The sequence below is a fragment of the Microtus oregoni genome, unplaced genomic scaffold, assembly GCF_018167655.1.
Source record: "Microtus oregoni isolate MIOR12 unplaced genomic scaffold, Mior012 000015F_ref0000493, whole genome shotgun sequence".
NCBI lineage: Eukaryota > Metazoa > Chordata > Mammalia > Rodentia > Cricetidae > Microtus > Microtus oregoni.
In genome coordinates this window covers 21,387,638-21,406,350 of record NW_024543074.1, presented here as the reverse complement: position 1 = coordinate 21,406,350, position 18,713 = coordinate 21,387,638, and the positions used below count along the sequence as shown (strand labels likewise).

At 54.3% G+C, this 18,713-nt stretch overlaps 1 protein-coding gene across 5 annotated transcripts; it reads right to left on the bottom strand.

The window, feature by feature from the left end:
• Positions 1 to 221: 221 nt before the first annotated feature.
• Positions 222 to 18,230, bottom strand: Ankrd13b (ankyrin repeat domain 13B). Of its 5 annotated transcripts, none has more exons than XM_041664205.1 (16): positions 17,695 to 18,230; positions 6,759 to 6,894; positions 6,545 to 6,669; positions 6,416 to 6,461; positions 5,719 to 5,862; positions 5,444 to 5,633; positions 5,300 to 5,366; positions 3,798 to 3,879; positions 2,881 to 2,945; positions 2,532 to 2,662; positions 2,263 to 2,420; positions 1,990 to 2,142; positions 1,714 to 1,877; positions 1,567 to 1,643; positions 1,274 to 1,350; positions 971 to 1,082 (listed from the first exon to the last, which is right to left on the bottom strand). In XM_041664205.1, exons 1-15 carry the CDS (start codon positions 17,806 to 17,808, stop codon positions 1,305 to 1,307), a joined length of 1,698 nt encoding a protein of 565 aa, XP_041520139.1. In that variant the 5' UTR covers positions 17,809 to 18,230; the 3' UTR covers positions 971 to 1,082; positions 1,274 to 1,304. The 5 variants fall into 5 exon arrangements, with proteins under 5 accessions (XP_041520134.1, XP_041520136.1, XP_041520137.1 ...); XM_041664204.1 differs by having other exon boundaries at positions 1,007 to 1,137; XM_041664200.1 differs by lacking the exon at positions 1,274 to 1,350 and having other exon boundaries at positions 222 to 1,137.
• Positions 18,231 to 18,713: the final 483 nt, after the last annotated feature.

The window sequence follows — 18,713 nt, the reverse complement described above, 5'->3', positions numbered from 1 at the left end:
CCCTGCATGGGGGCAAGAGGGGTGCACAACCACAGAGGTCTAGCAGCAGCTGGTAGGAACGGGTGGGTGGTGATATTGGTGCCAGGGCCCTGATCAATGCCTTTGTATCGGGTCTAGTGCTTGCCCCCAAGCCAATATGCTGCCCCCACTCCCCAAGGCACCATGAGGGAATCAGGCCTTGTCCAGACTAGGGGGCACCTTAGACACACTCCCTGATCACAATAAAAAACGTGCTGCCGGCATGGGGACTCCAATTTCTGGCTGTCTAAGGAGAAGCTGGGACCACCCTGAGACACAGGACAGGTGTGGGAGCTTGTGTGGGAGCTAGGGGAGCTGGGCACCCCGCTAAGTGCACTTGACGCTGAAATGCCGGGGTGAGGAGAGGCTGGGCCCTTGATGTGCTGGTTTGTGTCTGGGACAAAGCAGCGACACAGCACACAGGGCAATCAGCTGCCTCCCAGGGGTGAAGAGCTGAGATGCGAAGGCTTCAGGGGCAGTGTCCTGGAGAGGGGTCAGTGAGCAAGAAGGAGGACCAGCCAGAAGGAGCACGGGCACGGGACAATGCTCCTCTCAAGGATTCATTTCCTTTTCAATACCACCTGTCTCCGCCCCTGGACAGACCCAAGTCCAGAGAAGCGGATTAGGGGGTCACCGCACAGCAAAGCGGGGAGAACAGCCATGCCTCTAGGGCTCTGGCTTAGAGAGTTACTCCACGCCTGTATCAAACCCCTGGCATCTCAAGCCTGGTGCACCCCTACACCCCCGATGTGATGGCTCCAAACTCCTGCAGCAGCACGACAGGTGCGCGGACCCGGGTCCTGCGTGGAGTGAGCGAGGGTCCCAGCAGAGGGCGCTACTGTTCGGTCAGCGAGAGCCGCAGGATGCGCTCCAACTCTTCCTCCTCCTGGCGTGCTCGCCTCCGTCTCTCCTCCTGCTCCTGCGCAGACAACTCCATAGCCAGCCGCAGCTGCTCGTCGTAGCTCCGAAACACATGGCTGCTGGAGCTGGGACCCGGGCTGGGCCGAGGGCTGGGCACTGGTGCCGGGGGCACGGGCTGGCGCTGCGGCGTGGGTGGGGCGCTCCTGGGGGTGGGGAGGATTTGTCGAGCGCTCCCCGCTCCCGGCACACCTGGGACACCTGCTCGTAAGTGGGGCAGGAGACATCGTAGAGGCCCCAGGGCTGGGCAGACTTGCCACCCTTCTAGGGGAGGCCATGAGTCTCACTGGGCTGTCCTGGCCCCACCCGGTGATGGAAGATCCCAGGTCCCGCCAACCTGTCTGTTGAGGGTCTGAACGTCCTGGGAGTTAGGTCCCTGCTTTCTGCACATGCCTGGAACACTGGCCACCCACCCTGTGCCAGGAAAGGGGTTTGGCAGAAGCCATCTTGATAACGGGTTTTTGATACCAGATGGAGCCCTGCTGTAGGCACTAAGGGTTCTCTGGGCCTAGCAGGGTTCCGGTGTCACTGTGCAGTCTGACAGGTTAGTGGGAGTCTCTGTGCATGTGTGTTGGGGGTAGGAGAGGGAATAGGCACCTCTGAGTTCTCTTCGACCTCATGGGTACTGACCTGTCCTGTCGGCGGCCTTCACAGGACATGGGGTGGGTGCCTGGCTTGCTGTTGGTTAGCGCCTCCCAAATGGTGACCTGGAGAGGGCGGACTGTTAGCTGAGCTCACCTGCACTTGGAATGGCTTGGAATGGCGTCAGGAACACACCTGGTCATACTCACTGCCTGCCTCAAGCAGGCTCTGCTGGATGGCAAACTGCAGCAGGTCATCATCTTCATCACGAGTCGCAGCCTCTCGCTGGCCACCCAGCACGCTGTAGCCACGGGGGGCCTCGAACAATGCAGGTGAGATCTCACAGCCGCGACAGGAGGCTGGGGGCGTGGGCCAGGGGTCAGGTGTGGGCTGGGCTCACCCCTGGGTGTCAGGGAGGGAAACAGCCTAGCTGTGAGAAGGCGGGGCCCTGTGGGGAGTGGAGAGTCTCACTGGTAGAGCTGGAGCTGCTGACGCTGGAGGAGTCGCTGCCAGGGGACGGTGTCTCGCTGCTGGGGCTGCCTCGCACTGAGGGCACTGGCTCATCGCAGCCGTTGAGGTTCCCGAAGGTGATGCGGGCGTTGAGAATGTGAAAGACGGGGATTTCTGAGGACAAGGAAGCCATTAAGCACCAGCCCCTCATACCTCAGACCCACTGCCCAGATTTTCTCTAAACCTCACCCTCCCAAAGTGACTGAGAAGAAATTGGGGGAAGGGGGCGCTCACCAATCTTGACTGGGAAGCCAGGAGGCAGGCGCAATGTGATGAAGTCCCGGAGCTTGGCGAAAAGTGCATTGCTGACAGCCATGAGGTCGATGATGGGAGCCACCTGCTCACACAGGGATAGGGGATGCTCCTCACACAGCCACAGCTTGGCCTTGAACCTGGTCCCCCAGATCCCAAGGTGTAAGGGAAGCTGTAGGAAGCCATGACCTCCTAGCACCTCTTAGACCCTTACCCTGCCCATCCCTCCCCAGCAGAGCAGGGGGCCTCACTTCTGTGTCTTGGTGGTCAGTTCCATGGGACGACCCATGTCCCGGTTGCCAAGCTCAAAGTTGGGGTTGAAGTATTCCTCCGCAGTGATGGCAGTGGGGTTGGCTTGGCTCAGGGTCTGAGTGATCAGGGTCTGTACCGCATGGAGGGAGGCTTTAGCCCAATTCCAGGCCAGGGGTTGGTGACACAGTCCCTCATCCCTCCCCCCCTCCAGCATGGAGCTGACACTGGCTTGGGAGTAGGAAGCCCACGTAGGTCATGTACGCGTAGGTCATGTACGCGGTTACCACCAGAACCTCTTAAGCCACACCCACACCCTTCAAAACAGTAATGCCCCTGACACACACTCACCCCATTTTGGGGGCCCCCATGCTGCTCTGCAATTCCCAAGAAAGACTGCAGAGGTGTCTTACAACCTAGAAGAAACGTGGGGCCTCAGGACACTGCAGCCACATACACATGGGTGTCTCATGCCTAAGGCAAGGGTGTGGGCAGCTCTTGCACCCCACGATCCTAGCTACTTCCACCTAAAGTGATAAGGACTCTTAGGAGCATGGCCCAGGACCCACTGCAAGCTTGGGCGAAATGAAAGGGCCCCTAAGCCAGACGTGGTGGGTGGCCCTTTGATACCAGCACTTAGGAGGCAGAAAGGCAAGTGGGTATCTGTGAGTTGGAGGCTAGCCTGGTCTACATCAAGAATTTGGGGCCAGGGCTACGAGTGACACTCTGTCTCCCTAAATTAATAAATAGAATAAATAAAAGCACTTAAAGCTCAGAGGAAACTTCCCAAAGTACCCCTCTCCAGGCTGGTGACCTTGGATAGAAAACCGCCTGTCTTCTTTTGGGGAGTATGTGGGGGTGGCTCCTTTAGGCGCCTGGTTAATGACTACATTGTCTTCTCAGACAAGCAGAAATCACATGTCTCCACTTGAGACAGGTTAGATGGTGCCCAGTGAATGTGTGTGATATAAGCAAGCACACAGACTCAGTGGCAAGGCTTTGAATCAGATGCCTAGACAAACCTATAAATGGCATGCGTGACATTTTTCTCCTAAGTGCAACACAGACATTAGTAATCAATCACTGAACCCAAATGAGCCCTAGGAACCTTTGCAGTATGGCAAGCACCTATCTGAGTTGACATCAATTTGCCTAACTGAGCCGTCCTGGCACTGGGCGGCCAAAGAATGCTACTGGGGGCACCCTCCCTCCGACTGGTAGTCCCGCCCATCTACAGCATCTCCCCCCATTTGTCTCAAGCTCGTTACCTTTGGCTTTGCCTTTATGTTGTTCTGAAAGATGCTCTGTCCGAGTCCGGGTGATGAGCTCCACGTTGGAGGCCCCATATACCTGAGAAGAGAGAGGGAGGGGTGGGGACGGCCTGGTGCTGCTCAAGGGAATGCTAAGCACTCCCTGCAATAGAAACCTTGGCGGGGATCTTTGCCCCGTCTCTAGGCAGGTGGGCAAGTAAATATAGCCAATTATTTCACTTATTCATTCAACAAACTTTTTAGTGGTATTTGAATTCAGGGCCTGTCATGGGCAAGCGTTCTCCCCCAGCTGCAGCCCCACTCTAGGTGAGCAAACTTTCGGAAGAGCAGTTAGAGACCAGCCACTGAGGTCGGCATCAGGGACACAATGAACAAACCTGACACCACCCCTGCTCCTTTGAGAGCCACACTCTAGTTTGGAAGACAAGAAAATGTGCAGTCATAAAACAGAGATGCAGGCCCTGGTGGGGGCACCCAAGGCCCCTTATCTGAGCATCTAGAACCGGGGAGGGCTTCCCGAAGGAGACAACATGTACGGAGCCTTGGTCTTCGTCAGCACCTTCGTTCATCGAATGCTGGGGAGGTGGGGCCCCACAGCGGCAGTTTTCCAGAGGCCTGGTTTTGACCCCCAGCTCTGCTATGTAGAAATGCGCACGGCTCCTGCAGTGTCTCTGCTAGACCAGTGGACACTGCAACCCTCATCTGTAGGCCAGAAGAAATGGCCCAGCAAGCCTACTTAGTGGGGTACTAGGAGTGCCATGGGGGGCTCAGTAAACATCTGTAAGGTGGGGTGAGAGCACCGGGAGAGCACCGGCCCGTTGAGAGGACCGCCGCTGTGACTGTCCTAAGGACTCCACAGAGGCCCACAGTGGGACTCTAGTAGTGTAGCTAGGTAAATGTTAGAATACAGCAGCTATTTCTCACCATATCTAGGGCAACAGCTGAATGTATTAGTGTTTGGGGAAGGTACCTAGACCTTGAGGAGGCCACAGTAGAGCACAGTGATTGTTTCCCATGCTTTATAGAATTATTTTCTATCTATGCATGACTTTGGTCATAAGACTATCCAGGCACACTTGAATTATTGGGCACTGCAAACACCACACAATAAGCACTAAAGGTTGCAGGGCTGTGATGGTTTCCTTCAGAGAAAATATAAAGTAGATCAAAGGGGCTTTGGTTTCAGGAACTTGTATCCCAAACAGAGCCTTTGTGTACAATCAATAAATTTGCTTCTGAACGGAGGTTCAAGGTTCTGTTCACAGAAACTGTTCCTCCTCGCTGCCAGAGAGCCTAAAATTACATTCTGGGGAGACTCTCTGTTTTTGAGTGGTTCATGCAACACAGAACACCCCAAAATGCCCCTCTGCAGGAAGGACTATTGATCCCATGCCTTTCTCCATGCGGTATTGCCTCCGTGCCCACAATGCCAAAGAGGTTGGGTTGGGGGCGCTCTGTTGAGCACGGCCAAGCTCCGGGACCCAGAGCTGTACCCTCACCTTGGCTTCATACCCATTCACCATCTCTGTCTTCTCACTGCGCCAGCCCAGAATGCCAGTCTTGTTCCTGGGGAGGTAGAGTGGTCCAGGTGAAATGGCCGCCCATCAGGCTAGCTTCAGGCTAGCCACGCTGCACCAACTCACCTCTCAAAGGAGATGTTCTTGGTGTCAAGCTGTGTGGTGACAACCGGTGCAGTGAGCCGGCTCAGCACTTGCTCCTCAGTGGGTTGGGCAGCAGCCAGCAGCAGTTCCTGATCCTGCCCGGCCAGGGCCAGCGTCTCCATGTATACCACACGGCGGTCATGGTCTATCTCCATGACCACGGCACTTGTGTCTGCCGCCAGGGAACAGCACAGAGGTCAGGGTGGTCGGGGGCTGTCTGCTGTCTCCCACCCTGCCCTATTTACTGCCAGACTGACCTTGACCCCTGAAGACAAAGCTGCGATTCCCTCTCTGCCAGGTCATATGGTCAAAGCCCAGAAGTGTGGTGTCTACCCTCAGGTTCTGCCCACTCTTCCACACTTTGTAGGTGTCACTAGGGCAGATCTTGGATACCAGGGGCACTGGGTAGAAGTGAAGGTCAGAAGGGGCTTCAGTTCCCTGGGCCAGCCCAGGGCACAGAACTGAGCTGATAGCACAGCCAGAAAGACTCAGGAGCTTGCAAGGGAGGAAGAAGCCCTTCCTTCAGCCCCGTCCCCCGTGGAGAGTTGAGCAATCTGAGGTTGGGCACAGGGATGGCTCACACACCACTATCTCTGATACCCACTGTGTATTCATTCATCCACTCAGCTTCTCACCCACGCTTTCAACAGGTTTTTACTGAACACCACATCCACGCCAGGCACTGTCCCAGTCACTGGAGGTACAACACCGGACAAGGTAAGACTTTTGCCTGCTGGACTTTACCTTAGAGCAAATGACAGGCAAATCATTACAGAGGAATAGAGATGATGATAATAGCAACAAGATAGCAGCTGAGGCAGTCTGCAAAGACCTGGCTGGAAGTTGGCATTGATCTGAGGCTAAGTGAGAAGGAACCCCATGAAGAGCATGGAGCCACACTCTGGCAGGGGACAGTGAACTCAGAGTCCCCCGATCAGATTCAGCCCCTCTTACCCCAGCTGGTGAACTCCCATTTCATCTCCACGTAGAAATCCTGGGCCTGGAGGGAGACAAAGAAAAGGGCTGAGCGGGCACTAGAATCGGATGCTGGGCCGCAGTGGGCAGGAGGAAGCTGGATCTCACCTTCCGGAGCTTCTCCAGGAGCATGGGGATGCCTGCCAGTCGCTTCACCACCCGCTGGTAGTCTCGGTACCGCAGCACCAGCTGTACCAGCTCCAGGTCCCTGGTGCTCACAGCCTCCTGTAGCACTGGGGGCGGGGAAGCCATGTCACAGGGTGAGACTCTCCGGCCCACTCCAGGACACTGGCTGAAGGACTAAGATGACAAGGGTGCCCACCTGTCCAACCACTGCGATTCTCCCTGCCCACATCTGCGCCGTGTGCCAAGAGCACACGGGCACATTCCAGGTGCCCCAGCGTGGTGGCCAGGTGCAGGGGAGTCCGACCACGGGGATCCAGTTGTTCAATGTCCACCTGTGGAAGAAGTTGAGATGGAGCCCTGGTCACTTCGGAGGCACCTGACACGGGTCTAATGGCAGCTAAACTGGCAGCAGGTCTCTGGCTGTCACCTGTTCTAACTCACAAGGCCATGACAGAGACCAGCTTGATGAGTGTGGCCCCGTGAATGGAGGAGGGCATAGGAGACAGGGGAAAAAGGACTCTGGGAGGGGAAAGCAAGGACCTTCCTTCCTGTCTACTAGGCCTCCAGCTAGAGTTATATCCTTCAAGGCATCATGGGCCACCTGTGGAATCTAAGGCGGAGTGAACAGTGGTCCATCCAAAGAGGCTGTTAGCCAAGGAGGATGCCTAAGGCTAAGCCGGTCAAGTGGTGTCAAGAAGCGCCACAACCACTGAGTAACTGTTGGCAAACGGGTATGACAATCCCCACATAGCAGGTGGTGCACACGCCCACAATCCCAGCAATGAGAAGGCTGAAGCAGGAGGATGGTGGTGAGTCCAAGGTTAACCTGCGCTACACAGGGAGCCGTCCCATGTGTTCCCTCCTCTGCCCCCACCGCCCAGATACATTGGCTATGATGAAAGAGCATGCTCAAGCCCAACTTCAGAGCCCTCAGGTAGCGACATTTTTGCATCAGTCCTGTGATTTCAGGAATGATACTCCACTACATGCAATGTACTGTGTTGTGAAAAGCATATGTGTTAAACATAAATATTTAAGCATATCTCAGGAGTCTGAACTTCTGGCTAAACTCAGTGACTCCACCATATATACATGTTAATGCCTTTCCAAACCCTATTAAAGAGTGTCTCTCCCAAGTAAGAGGAGGTAACAAAAACTATACTGAAATGGATGGGATTACTTTCACTTCAAAATATAGGAAGCAACTGTTCTTAAACCGATGTCTCCAACTGGTATCCCTGACTTTCCCGGGCCTTCCACCTGGAGGAACACACTGATTGCTATTCAGAGAGGGGAACCATCAGCAGACTTGGAGTTGTGGAGACAGGTGGGACGAGGAAAGCGGAGCAGGGAGAGGAGGGGAAGGGAGGGCTGCTCCTCTGCACAGGGGTCCCTTGGAGTCTTTACTGATCACCATGTGCGCACAGTAAAATTCAACAAGATTGGGAAAAACAGAGAAGTAGACTGACAGACAGCCCTCACAGCTCACCAAGGGCAGCCACTCACACTCAAGATGCTAAGAAGAATTCTGGATCCACCTCTATTTAGCAGACCCCAACAGTGCTGCGCCTTCCCAGCAGGGCTAAACTAGCCTAGAGAAGAGGCTCACCTGAGCCAATCAACTAGATTAAGAGTTGGCATCCAAAGGCTCATGGGCAAATAATTTAATTAATTTGTTCAAAGGAAGCTAATCCTCTTTAAAGGAAGATGAAGTTCGGATGTTTAATATGTACCTACAAGGTCCAACATCCAGTCATACCACTAGGCGGGACGTGAAGCTGGACCTGTCATCCCAGCAGTCAGGAGGCTGAGGTGCAAAGGCAGCTTGGACCACACAGTGAGACTGTCTCCAAAACCACCCACCCATGCTTCCAGTGTGTCTTACTTTCTGTTGAGCGCCCTTCTTCCTCTGAGCCCTCATACTAAAGCCTACAGCCAATACCTTTATTAAAGCCCGACTGGATGTCATTAAGAAGACAACCGCCCTTCAAAACTACTGTGCATGTCACAAGCAGGGAGACAGGGTCTGTAACACAGAGGAAGAGCATGCAACAGAAACACTGAGAAAGTAAAGACAGTGATGCAGATGCTCAGTCAGGCGGTGGTGGCACACGCCTTTAATCCCCAGCACTTCGGAGGCAGAGGCAGGGGTATCTCTGTGAGTTCAAGGTCAGCCTGGTCTACAAGAGCTAGTTCCAGGACTGGCTCCAAAACCACAGAGAAATCCTGTCTCAGGGAAAAGAGTGATACAATATGCTCAAAGTTTGCGATTTCGGGAGGCTTCTTTTGTTGGTTTTTTTGTTTGTCTGTTTGGTTGGTTGGTTTGGTTTGGTTTTGGTTTTGGTTTTTGAGACAGGGTTTCTCTATAGAACAGTCCTGGCTGTCCTGGAACTCACTCTGTAGACCATGCTGGCCTCAGACTCAGAAATCTGCCTGCCTCTGCCTCCCAATTGCTGGGATTAAAGGCATATGCCACCACAGCTGGTCTTTTGTTGGTTTTTTAATGAGCTCTTGATATGAAGCCCAAACTGGCATTGACAGGGCTCTCCCTCCCCTCCTCAGTTGGCGGTTGTTATTGTGGGAGGGAGGAGTTGTAGGAGGGACAGGGTCTTAGCTGGCCTTGAACTCAGAGATAGCTGAGGCTGGCACTGAATCCTTGTTTCCTCACCTCAGCCTCCCAAAGTGCTGGGATTGTGGGTACGCACTACCACACCCAGCTTGACGTCTAGAATTAAAGGCTTGCTCTACTATGCCCAGCGGTAAATTTTTGTCTTAACTCGCCCATTTTTGCGGCAATTTGTTGTGGAAATGAGTACAGTGAAAGCCTACAGAACCAAGAAACACAACACCCCATAAAAAGTCGATGCCAGGCCCCTCATCATGAGACGCTGGGAAGGTGCTAAGAAAGCCCTAGGAGCACAGAAGGGAAGGAGACCAGTATCAGTGGGACAAACAGAAAACACCTGACTTCTCATGACAGCTGACTCAAGCCCTGAGTCAGCATGATGAACCCTTTTGGTACTGGGGTGCAGGGAAGGAAGGGTTGGTGTAAAACTCTACACCTCGTGAGAAGACTCTTCCAAAACGAAGGAGACACAGAGACTGTGGTGAGCCATAGCTAAGAGAACGCAGTGCCAAAGGCGTGTGGAAAATGGTCAGGTGGGAAGAAAATGAGACCAGATGGAGACTTGGATCCACACAAAGAAACCGAGAATGCCAAAAATGTTAAATTTGCAAGTATAAGAATGTCAGTAAAATATTTAAAACCCACAAGAATAAGGAGAAGAGATGTCAGCAGATGAAGATTTTCAACACGTCTTCAGAGGATGGAAAGTGCCCAAGGAAGGCTACTGATTTAGTGGAGCGGTGAAAGCCAGGACCCACTCGGCGGCGGGGGAGGGGCAGAGCAGCAGCCAGGTCACCCCAAGATCACCAGCATGGGGTGTGCTAGACTCTCCAAGGATGAGGTTACGGAGTGCAACCCTGGCGACCAGTGCGAGCAATCCCTTGCACTGGATCCCACGGTTGTGCTTTATCCCCCTCCACCCAGGTGGGGTACTTATTTCTTTCTTGGAGGAAGTGAAGACTGGAATAACTTCTGGATAGAGATATCTGGGGTTCCCAGGATGGATCTGTAGCTTCTACCATTGTGCTATGTGTCAGTGAGCTCTAGGCCACATTCCCCCACATGTCCCTAGAGCCACAAGGAACTGGACACTGGAGGCAAAGTGTCTACCATGAAATCAACCAAACAGACAATGGGACAGTATGAACAGGAGAAACTGTCTCTGTGGGGAGTGAAAGGAACTTGGGGGTATAGGAGTGGGGCAGCAATTTGTATCCTCAGAGGACATGGAAAGCTTACTGAGTTCTCAGCCTGAGACCCTGGCCTCCTGTCACGGTGCCTTTCCCCACCAGGGCGCTCACTCTAGAAGCATCTTCCAGGAGTATCTTCCTTGCCTTTCCTGGCTTGCTCCCTTCCTGAACAGCTGCCCTGGGCTCACATCAGTGGACAGCACCCACTTCACTGCACTTTCAGGTTAAAACAAATGGCACTGGCAGGTGGCGAGGTGCTCTGCAGGTAAGGGCCCAAGGCTGAGAGAAGTGACTTCCAAAACTGTCCTCTGACCTCAACATGTGCACAGTGGTGTGCTCATGCCTCCCCCAACACACACACACACACACACACACACAAAACTTAAACTTTTAAAAGCAAAAACCCTTGCCTGCCCCCTACTCCAGTATTCAGGTAAGGCATGAAAAGCACTGAGCCTCCAGAACACCCTGTAGCTCCCCCTTTCCCTCACCCTCCACGTCTACCCTATTCCCATGATCTGTGGGCTCAACCTTCAAAGCTGACCTCGAGGCCCTGGAAGTTCCCACCTCAAGCTACCACGTTGCTCCCAGTCACCCATGTGTGACTGTCCCCCTTACAGCTCACAGCACTTCTCTCGTGTCCCCACACGACCAAGCTAAACTGAACTTGGGAGAGCGAGAGATGGTTCAGTGGTTAAGAGCTCACTTACTTCCAGCACCCACATGCTATGGTGCCTCACAACAACCCCAACAGCTCCAGTTCTGGGGATCTGATGCCCTCTTCTGACCTCTGAGGGCCCCAGGCCTGCATTCGATACACATACAGGCCTGCAGGCAAAACACTCACACACATATGATGAGACAAATAGATCTAAAAATAAAGAAATAAATGAAATGAACTCAGGGCTTGATACACTTTGGCACTAATCTCTCCAGAGGTTTTTTTGTTTTTTTCTTTGTTGTGTTCGCTTTGTCTTTTGTTTTTTATTGTGTTCATCTAGAAGCCTACCCTGGACTTATCTTGAAACTCATTTACTCCACCTACCTACACTATCTGTCACCTTAGAAATGATCCCTTGGATAGCCTAGCACTGTGATTTTTACCCCCAAAAGTTCATGTGCTGGAAGCCTGCTCCTTCCTGGTAGAGCAGGATAAAAAGGCTGTGGATCTATAGAAGCTGGGGCCCATAGGGGGGTGACTGAGGCAAGGCCAGCACCAGAGCAGGTCAGGTTCCGGGGGACTGGATCAGCTCCCACAGTGAGTTCAGCTTCCTGGCGCTTTGCCTTGCCCCACCCCATGCTCCTTCCGGATGGGCTAATTTATTCACTGCCCTGGGACACAGCCAGTTAGGTGGTCCTAGCCAGATGCTGCTGCTGCTCCGTGCTCTTTGAACTCTCTCCACTCTGACCTTTCCAGTCCCCAGAATCGTGAGCCACTGTGGGCTACCTCAACCTCTTTTTCTTGTAGTCTTCAGTTATGCTGGAGGGTTTGGTTTGGTTTGGTTTGGTTTGGTTTGATGGTATGGGGGATCAAGCCCAGGGTGTGTCTTGCTGTCTGCTAAGCAAGGGCTGTACCACAGGGCCACATCCCAGCCCACCAGGAAATCTGTTACAGCAACACAAACTGAGTGTCTATGGAACCTTTCTTTCCGCCTTCAGGTTGCCACCCAAATGTCACCTCCTTATATTAGATGTTCTGACAACCAACCTGAGGTGACAGCTGTCCCTTATCCTGTTTCAGATCTCTGCCAACATCCTTCACTTTTTCAGTTTCCCTGATCGGGCCTATTATGTTCACCAATGGCTTCCCAGACCCTGGGCAGCACCTGGCATGTAACCAGGGGTTACACGTTTGTTAAATAAAGCTATAGATGACTACACTGAGGGTCAGGAGAAGGTTTGAGAAAAAAGTGTATAAAAGTATAAGCATGAGCCGGGCGGTGGTGGCGCACGCCTTTAATCCCAGCACTTGGGAGGCAGAGTCAGGTGGATCTCTGTGAGTTCGAGACCAGCCTGGTCTACAAGAGCTAGTTCCAGGACAGGCTCCAAAACCACAGGGAAACCCTGTCTCGAAAAACCAAAAAAAAAAAAAAAAAGTATAAGCATGAGATCTAGTTTTTGGAGTGGTTCATAATTATAGAGGTTAGTATCAGGGAAGAGCTCAATGAGGGAGTGAGGTGGGGAGGGAAGAATGGGAGGTATTTCCTTAGAAACCCAGGAGCTGGAGAGACAGCTCAGTGGTTGGTGCTGCTGTTCCATCACGAGGACGAGCATCCGCGTCAGGCGGCTCACAAACACCTGTAACTCCAGCTCCAGAGGATCTGATGTGTCTCCTGGCTTCTCACAGATGCACAGACACACACAAATAAAAACAAGTCTTTTTCTTTCTTCTTTTTTTTGAGTACAGTTTTAGACCAGGTATACTGGCACTGGTGCATACAAAAACACAGACACACATCTCAACACTGCTTCAAAACACAAACTGGGCCAGGAGTTTACACCTGTGCTGTGACGCGCACTCGCGTATGCGGGCACTCTGCACACACACAAATGAGAGTAATAGCATTTTTTCTTTTTCTCTGGTTTTTCATTTTTATGTGTCTGGGTGTTTTGCCTACATGGATGTCTGGGCACCAAGTGCATGCCTGGTGCCTGAGGAAGCCAGAGAAGGGCACTGGGTCCCAGGAATTGGAGCTATTGGTGGATTTATGGTGATGCGCTGCCGTGTGGGTTTTCCTCTAACTGAACCCAGGTCCTCCACAAGAGTAGCGAGTGTTCTCAGTCACAGAGCTATCTCTCCTGCTTAGTAATAACTGCTTTTCAAAAGAATGAAAATCTTTAAAATAATGGTTTGTTTTTGTGACAATTTCTCATGTGGCCTAGGTTGGCCTCAAGTGTGTGGTGGTCCTCCTGCCGTGACTCTCGTGCCAGGGTCACAGTGAGAGCTACCTCACCCCATTAGATCAGTTTTTTAAACAAACTGGCAGTTCTTTACTTTTAAATGCATTGGGAGCCTCAAGAACAAGTGGCCTTGCCCCTCTGGGCCCCTGAGCTGTACCTGGAGCTCTGAGGAGTCCCAAAGCACCTTGTGCCAGCTCCTACAGAGAAGGGGGAGTGAATTTACTGTCCTGACCTAAGTGGGGTTCTGAGCCATGAGGTAGAAATGAAAGGGCCAGAGACCCTGGGCCGGCTGAGAAAGCCAGGGCGTGGCCTTTAGGCCTGTGGATGACCAGCAGGTAAAGTGAATCAAGTTTGATAGCCAGGTTCCCCATGGCGTAAGGGAGAAACAACCCTAGCCTCCACACCACCTGCACTATGGCTTGCGCGCATGCACACACACATACACAATAAATATATATGTTAAATAAAAAAAGAAGCAGCCTTCCCCCAGAGTTTGAGGTGAGCTGCTGAGTGTTCCCAGCTCCGCCCTTGATGCCACCGTTGCTGATGCTGCTACTGAAGCTAACAAGGCCCTAGGGAACTGGTAGGCACCCTGCCTGGCCCCAGAGCTCCTGTGGGCCTCAGCTCCCAGCTCTAGAGGCTAGACCTCCTGCAAGATGGATGCCTTTCCCACCCCAGCTCCTCAAGACTGCTCCCAGCATCTGCCCTCAGGCAACCCTGAGTCCCATGTGGACCCCATGCGCCTGTCCAGGCCCCCAGAGAGTTCCTTCCCACTCATCCAGAACAGGACCTACAGCGCAAGTGGCAGGCCCTGGGCCCAGGTGGGAGAATTCATTAACTTCCTCAGCAAAAGGGCACAGCTGTTGGTTTAATTGCTGCAATGAAAAGGTTTCCATGAAACCCAACACCGGCCCTCCCCACAGAGAGAGTAGAGACTCTTGAACCTCCGCAAGCTCAGAGGGAATCAAAGCTGGAGTCTTTAGGGTTTAAGTCTTTAGGGAGCTGGGGCTCCCTGGGCGGAAGCCTCCCTGCCTCCCCTCTGTGCCCCTGCGCATTGGCATGCACAGGTTCCAGAGAAAGCATGCCCACCCGACCTACCCAGTGGTCCACGCGCAGGCACAAGTGTGCCTAGCTGCCCTCCGGCTCTGCAGGAGTTCACTTGTGTACCGTGTGTTTGGTAGCGGCTCGCTCGGTCTAAATGTTCAGGCGCACTGCAGGGGGTTTTCAAACTCTTTTATCACGGACAGAACTATTTGTCAGGTAAAGCCTTAAAAGCACTTGCCAGGTATACGGTAAGTCTGGGTACTGAAGAAGGTGGGAGATCACGGAGCCTTGGCCACTTGGTCTCTTCTCCTTCCCTGGCCACCCTCTCCTCCTTCCTGGCCTAGGGAAGATGGCTGGAGTCTGAGTTAGTCATTGCTTCAGAAAGCTGCTGCCACCTAACAAGGGTGACGGTCAGGCACGCCTACGCTTTCTCGCTTTCTCGAGGGTGGGAGGGTGAAGGGTGTTTCCCCAGACCACATGGGGCAGCACAGCTGACTCTCCTCCACCCTTTCATCCCTGTGTGGCCCTTCCATCCCATAATTCATTGATTTATTTGTCTGTGTGTTTTTGAGATTTGTGGTTCTCTCTGCTGAACTTTCTAGCTTCCTAACTGGTGTTACCCCCACACCCAGGACTACAGAGTGAGGGAAGGGACTAGGTCCCCCCCCCTCCCCGAGGTTCCCAATATAACTGGTACTTCTAACGGCCTCACCAAGCTCTGGGTGGGAAAGCAAAGTGGAAAAAATTAGAAAGGAGGACCAAGGCAGAGGCAGCCTCAAGAAATAGCAATGCTTCCCAAGGACCCCTTCAGAGTCCTCGCTGTTCATGGCCATCCCCGCCCCCTCACCCTGAGGGAACGCATGATTCCAGAACCTAGGCCGTGCCAGGCAAAGAAGTGACATACATTGCTTTCCACCACCGTCCCTCCTGCCTGGCAGGACACCTGACAACCACACCACTTTCAAGCTCCAGCGAGGCTCCTTCCTTGCACCTCTTAACTGTTCACCATTCCCAGAAGAGCCCCCCCCCCCCCCCCCAGTAACTGAGCCACTCTGAAAGCTCTGTTCCACCCGATTCAGCCAGTCAGCAACGTCAGGCCTGCCCACGGGAGGCCTCTGCAGGCTTTTGTTGGAGCAAAGCAGAGGCAGCTATGCCAAGCAAGGACCAGGGAGTCCCAGCTGCCAAGGAAAGCCTGGCGGTTTTCTACAGTGGCTTGTGCCAGGAGCCTTAGAGGCCAGGGACCCCCAGCACACACCATCTGGGATGCTAAGTGTCTGCAGGAGTGCTGTCATGATGTCTGGTGGCTCAGTGCCAGGACTGTCTCCTGAGAAGACATCCTAATGCCCCAAAGATGAGACAGCGAGCATTAGAATGTAAGTGTCACCCTGTATCAGCCTTGGGGTTGGGTACAGCCAGGGACTCTCTCACCGAGGCTAACTGGTATGTTGCTTCCTGGTACTCAGGAGAATACCTGCTTGAACTCCTCTTGGATGAACAAGGGTTAATGTCACTGGTGCCCCATATTCTCCTGGCTTGAATCAAGAACAGGCAGGCAGGTTTCCATTTCAATGAGACATTGACTCACCAGATTCAGAATGGGCTGAACAGGGTACCTAGCCACTATGCATCCTGAGCATGAGAAGAACATTCTCAACAGCCCTGGCGACCAGACAGACCTATAGCAGCTGAGGCTCCCCAGCAAGATGGCTGACTTGAGGTCTGTCAACAAAGGCCTGGATGAAAAGGCCCTCTTCTGAGACATTCCACTTCTTTCTAGTTTTAGGAAGAGGACCACCCACACCCTTCAGTTAAGGGAGTAGAGCTGAGACATTCTGGGGATTCAGTTCCTAGCGTTCTAACAATCCCTAGATCTTTGGGGGACTTTCTCAGGCAAGGAAAGTGGAGAGGAGCCAGAGAGGATGGGACTGGATCTTTACGGCCTGTGTTCAGCACACTGCAATCCCAGAACTAAGTCTCCTCCGGGCCAGGCATGGGTACCTTGTATTTGCTTCCCAGGCTCTCTGACCTTCTGTCTTTATGAAGCTTTTATGACAGATAAACTAACTTGGAGACAGCTTGTGGAAACAGACAGCCCAGCCCAGAGGCTTGCAGATCATTGGATTCTGAAATGGGAGTGCAATGCAGAGCTGAATGCTGTACTGATCCGGATCTCAGAGAGAACATCAGACAGTCTGATGTCCAGCCTTAGGCGTCATACTGAACTTCCATGACTGAGGAAGTGGGCTCACAGTCCCTAAGTCTCAGACCCTAATGAACTGGAAGGCCTGAATCCTAAGGAACCCAGGGCAGCCTGGGCCCAGCTCTGCCCACCGCTTTCCCTGGGTTGCATCATGACTGCTTTGCAAGTTGCCTGAGTGGCAAGGACAGAACTGAAGACTATTAGTGTCCTATGCCTGCCTTTGTCCTGAATAATGGCTAAGAAATGCCACCATTCCCCGGTCTTTCTGCTTGTTTTGGTTTTCGGATACAGGATCTCACTACGTAGAGCAACGAGGTTGCTCTCAGACATGAAATAAGACCAGGCTGACCTTAAACTTGTGGCAATCCTCCTGCCTCTGCCTCCCCACTGCTGAGACTATAGGCATGCAACACCACTTCAGGCTCCCGGTCTTCTTTGAGGTCACTGCCCAGCCCAAGGCTGACCCACAGGTATCTCTGATTAGCAGAAAGCAGGGAACCTATATTCTGTGCAGACCCTCAAGGCCTTCCTGTGGCCCCCTCCTTCCTCCTCGGTAAAAAGGTAGGCTCTAGCACCGAAAGACAGGAGAGCGTTTTTTCAGCACCTGGACAAGACCCTTTCCTCACAGGGTCTTCCCCCACTTCTGGCTCCGGAGCCTAGGCCTGGAACTGAGGCATCCGTAGATTTCGTCCACTCTAAGCAAACAGGGACCTCATCCACCAGGAAGTGAGAGGGCACTGGGTGGGGCTGGGATGGCTGAGAGTGCCACAGAGCTTGTTCCTCGATTTTGTGTGGGCCCCCTCCCCACGCAGGCCTTTCTTATCTCTGCACACTCGTGCCTCGACCGAGTGGAGTGGACTCTCCCACTACATGGAGCACGGATAGAACCGACAGCCCCTCCTTGCAGTCCCTTAAAGCCCCGACGGAGGACAGCACAGGGTCCCCCCTACACCAGTCTCAGAGGGCCCGGAACGTGTGGACCACCAGTCCTGGAACCAGGGGTGCATGCGGGGACCGCTCCCATCACCCTCGTCAGGTCAACAAGCACAAAAGCCGCGGCTGCAAACAAAGAAGCGCTGCAAACTAGCCGGGGAGGCGGGACAGGCGGCGCCGCGCCCCCTCCCCACGCCGCGCGGGCGTGCCGGGCCATGGTCCCCGACGGCGCTCCTACCTGGCCGGCGCGGACCTCCTTCTCCAGCTCGCGGTGGCGGTTGTGCCACACGAGGAAGTGCAGCGGGTACTTGCCCTCGGGCCCCTTCCTGGCGGAGGCGTTGGCGGGGATCATCGCCCGCTCCTCATGCCGGGGCCGCGGCGCCCGGCCCGCGGGGAGGGACGGCGCGGGAGCCGGGGCCCGGGGCCGCGGGGCGGGCGGCCGGCGCTGTCTGCTCGCGGGGCTGCGGCTCGGGCATGTGCGAGCGGCGGCGGCGGCGGGCGGGGGCGGCGCGCCCGGCGTGGTGCGGGCGGCGGGCGTCCTCGGGAGGCGGCGGCGGGTGGCGCGGAGCAGCCCCCACCCGCCCGGGGAGGGAGCGGGCACTTGGCGGCACGCGGCCTCGCGCCTCGCCTCCCACACCCCCGCACACAAAGACGCCGCTCCGCACAGAGAGCAGGGGCCCGCAGCGGGAGCGGGGGCGCACGGGGCGCTGGCCCCGGGGACCCCGCCGCCGCCGCAGGGACGCGCGCCCGCAGCCTCCGGCTACCCTAAACCGCATAGCCCGGCCCTCAGCCCGAGCGGCCGGCGAGGGATGAGCGGATGCGGGAGAGAGAGGAGGGGACCCCGGGTGCCCGGAGCTGGGCTGGTAACAACTTGACCCCGCAGCATCATGGGGCTTGTAGTCCGCTTGGTGGAAACGAGTGTTTCGGATGACCAGAGCCGGTCAGGAATCGATTTCCTGAAAAGGTGGACTGAGAGTCAGGCCTGGTCGAAAGGGAGACCTTACTTTGCTGCCAGGTGGGTTGGGACGCGCCTCCACCTGCTGGCATTTTGCCTTTTGCAAAGAAATGGAAGAGGCTTACAGGCCAGGCTTGAAGGGTTGGGGCAGGGAACGTGTGGCCTGCAGAAGTAAGCTTGGGTCCCAGGGAGGGTGAGAAGGCATCTGGGTTCTTAGAAGATACTGACTAATGAGTGGCTCTCAAGAGAGATTCAGGGTGTCAGTACCAAGGGTCATTGAAGTAGCCAGGGATCTGACACTT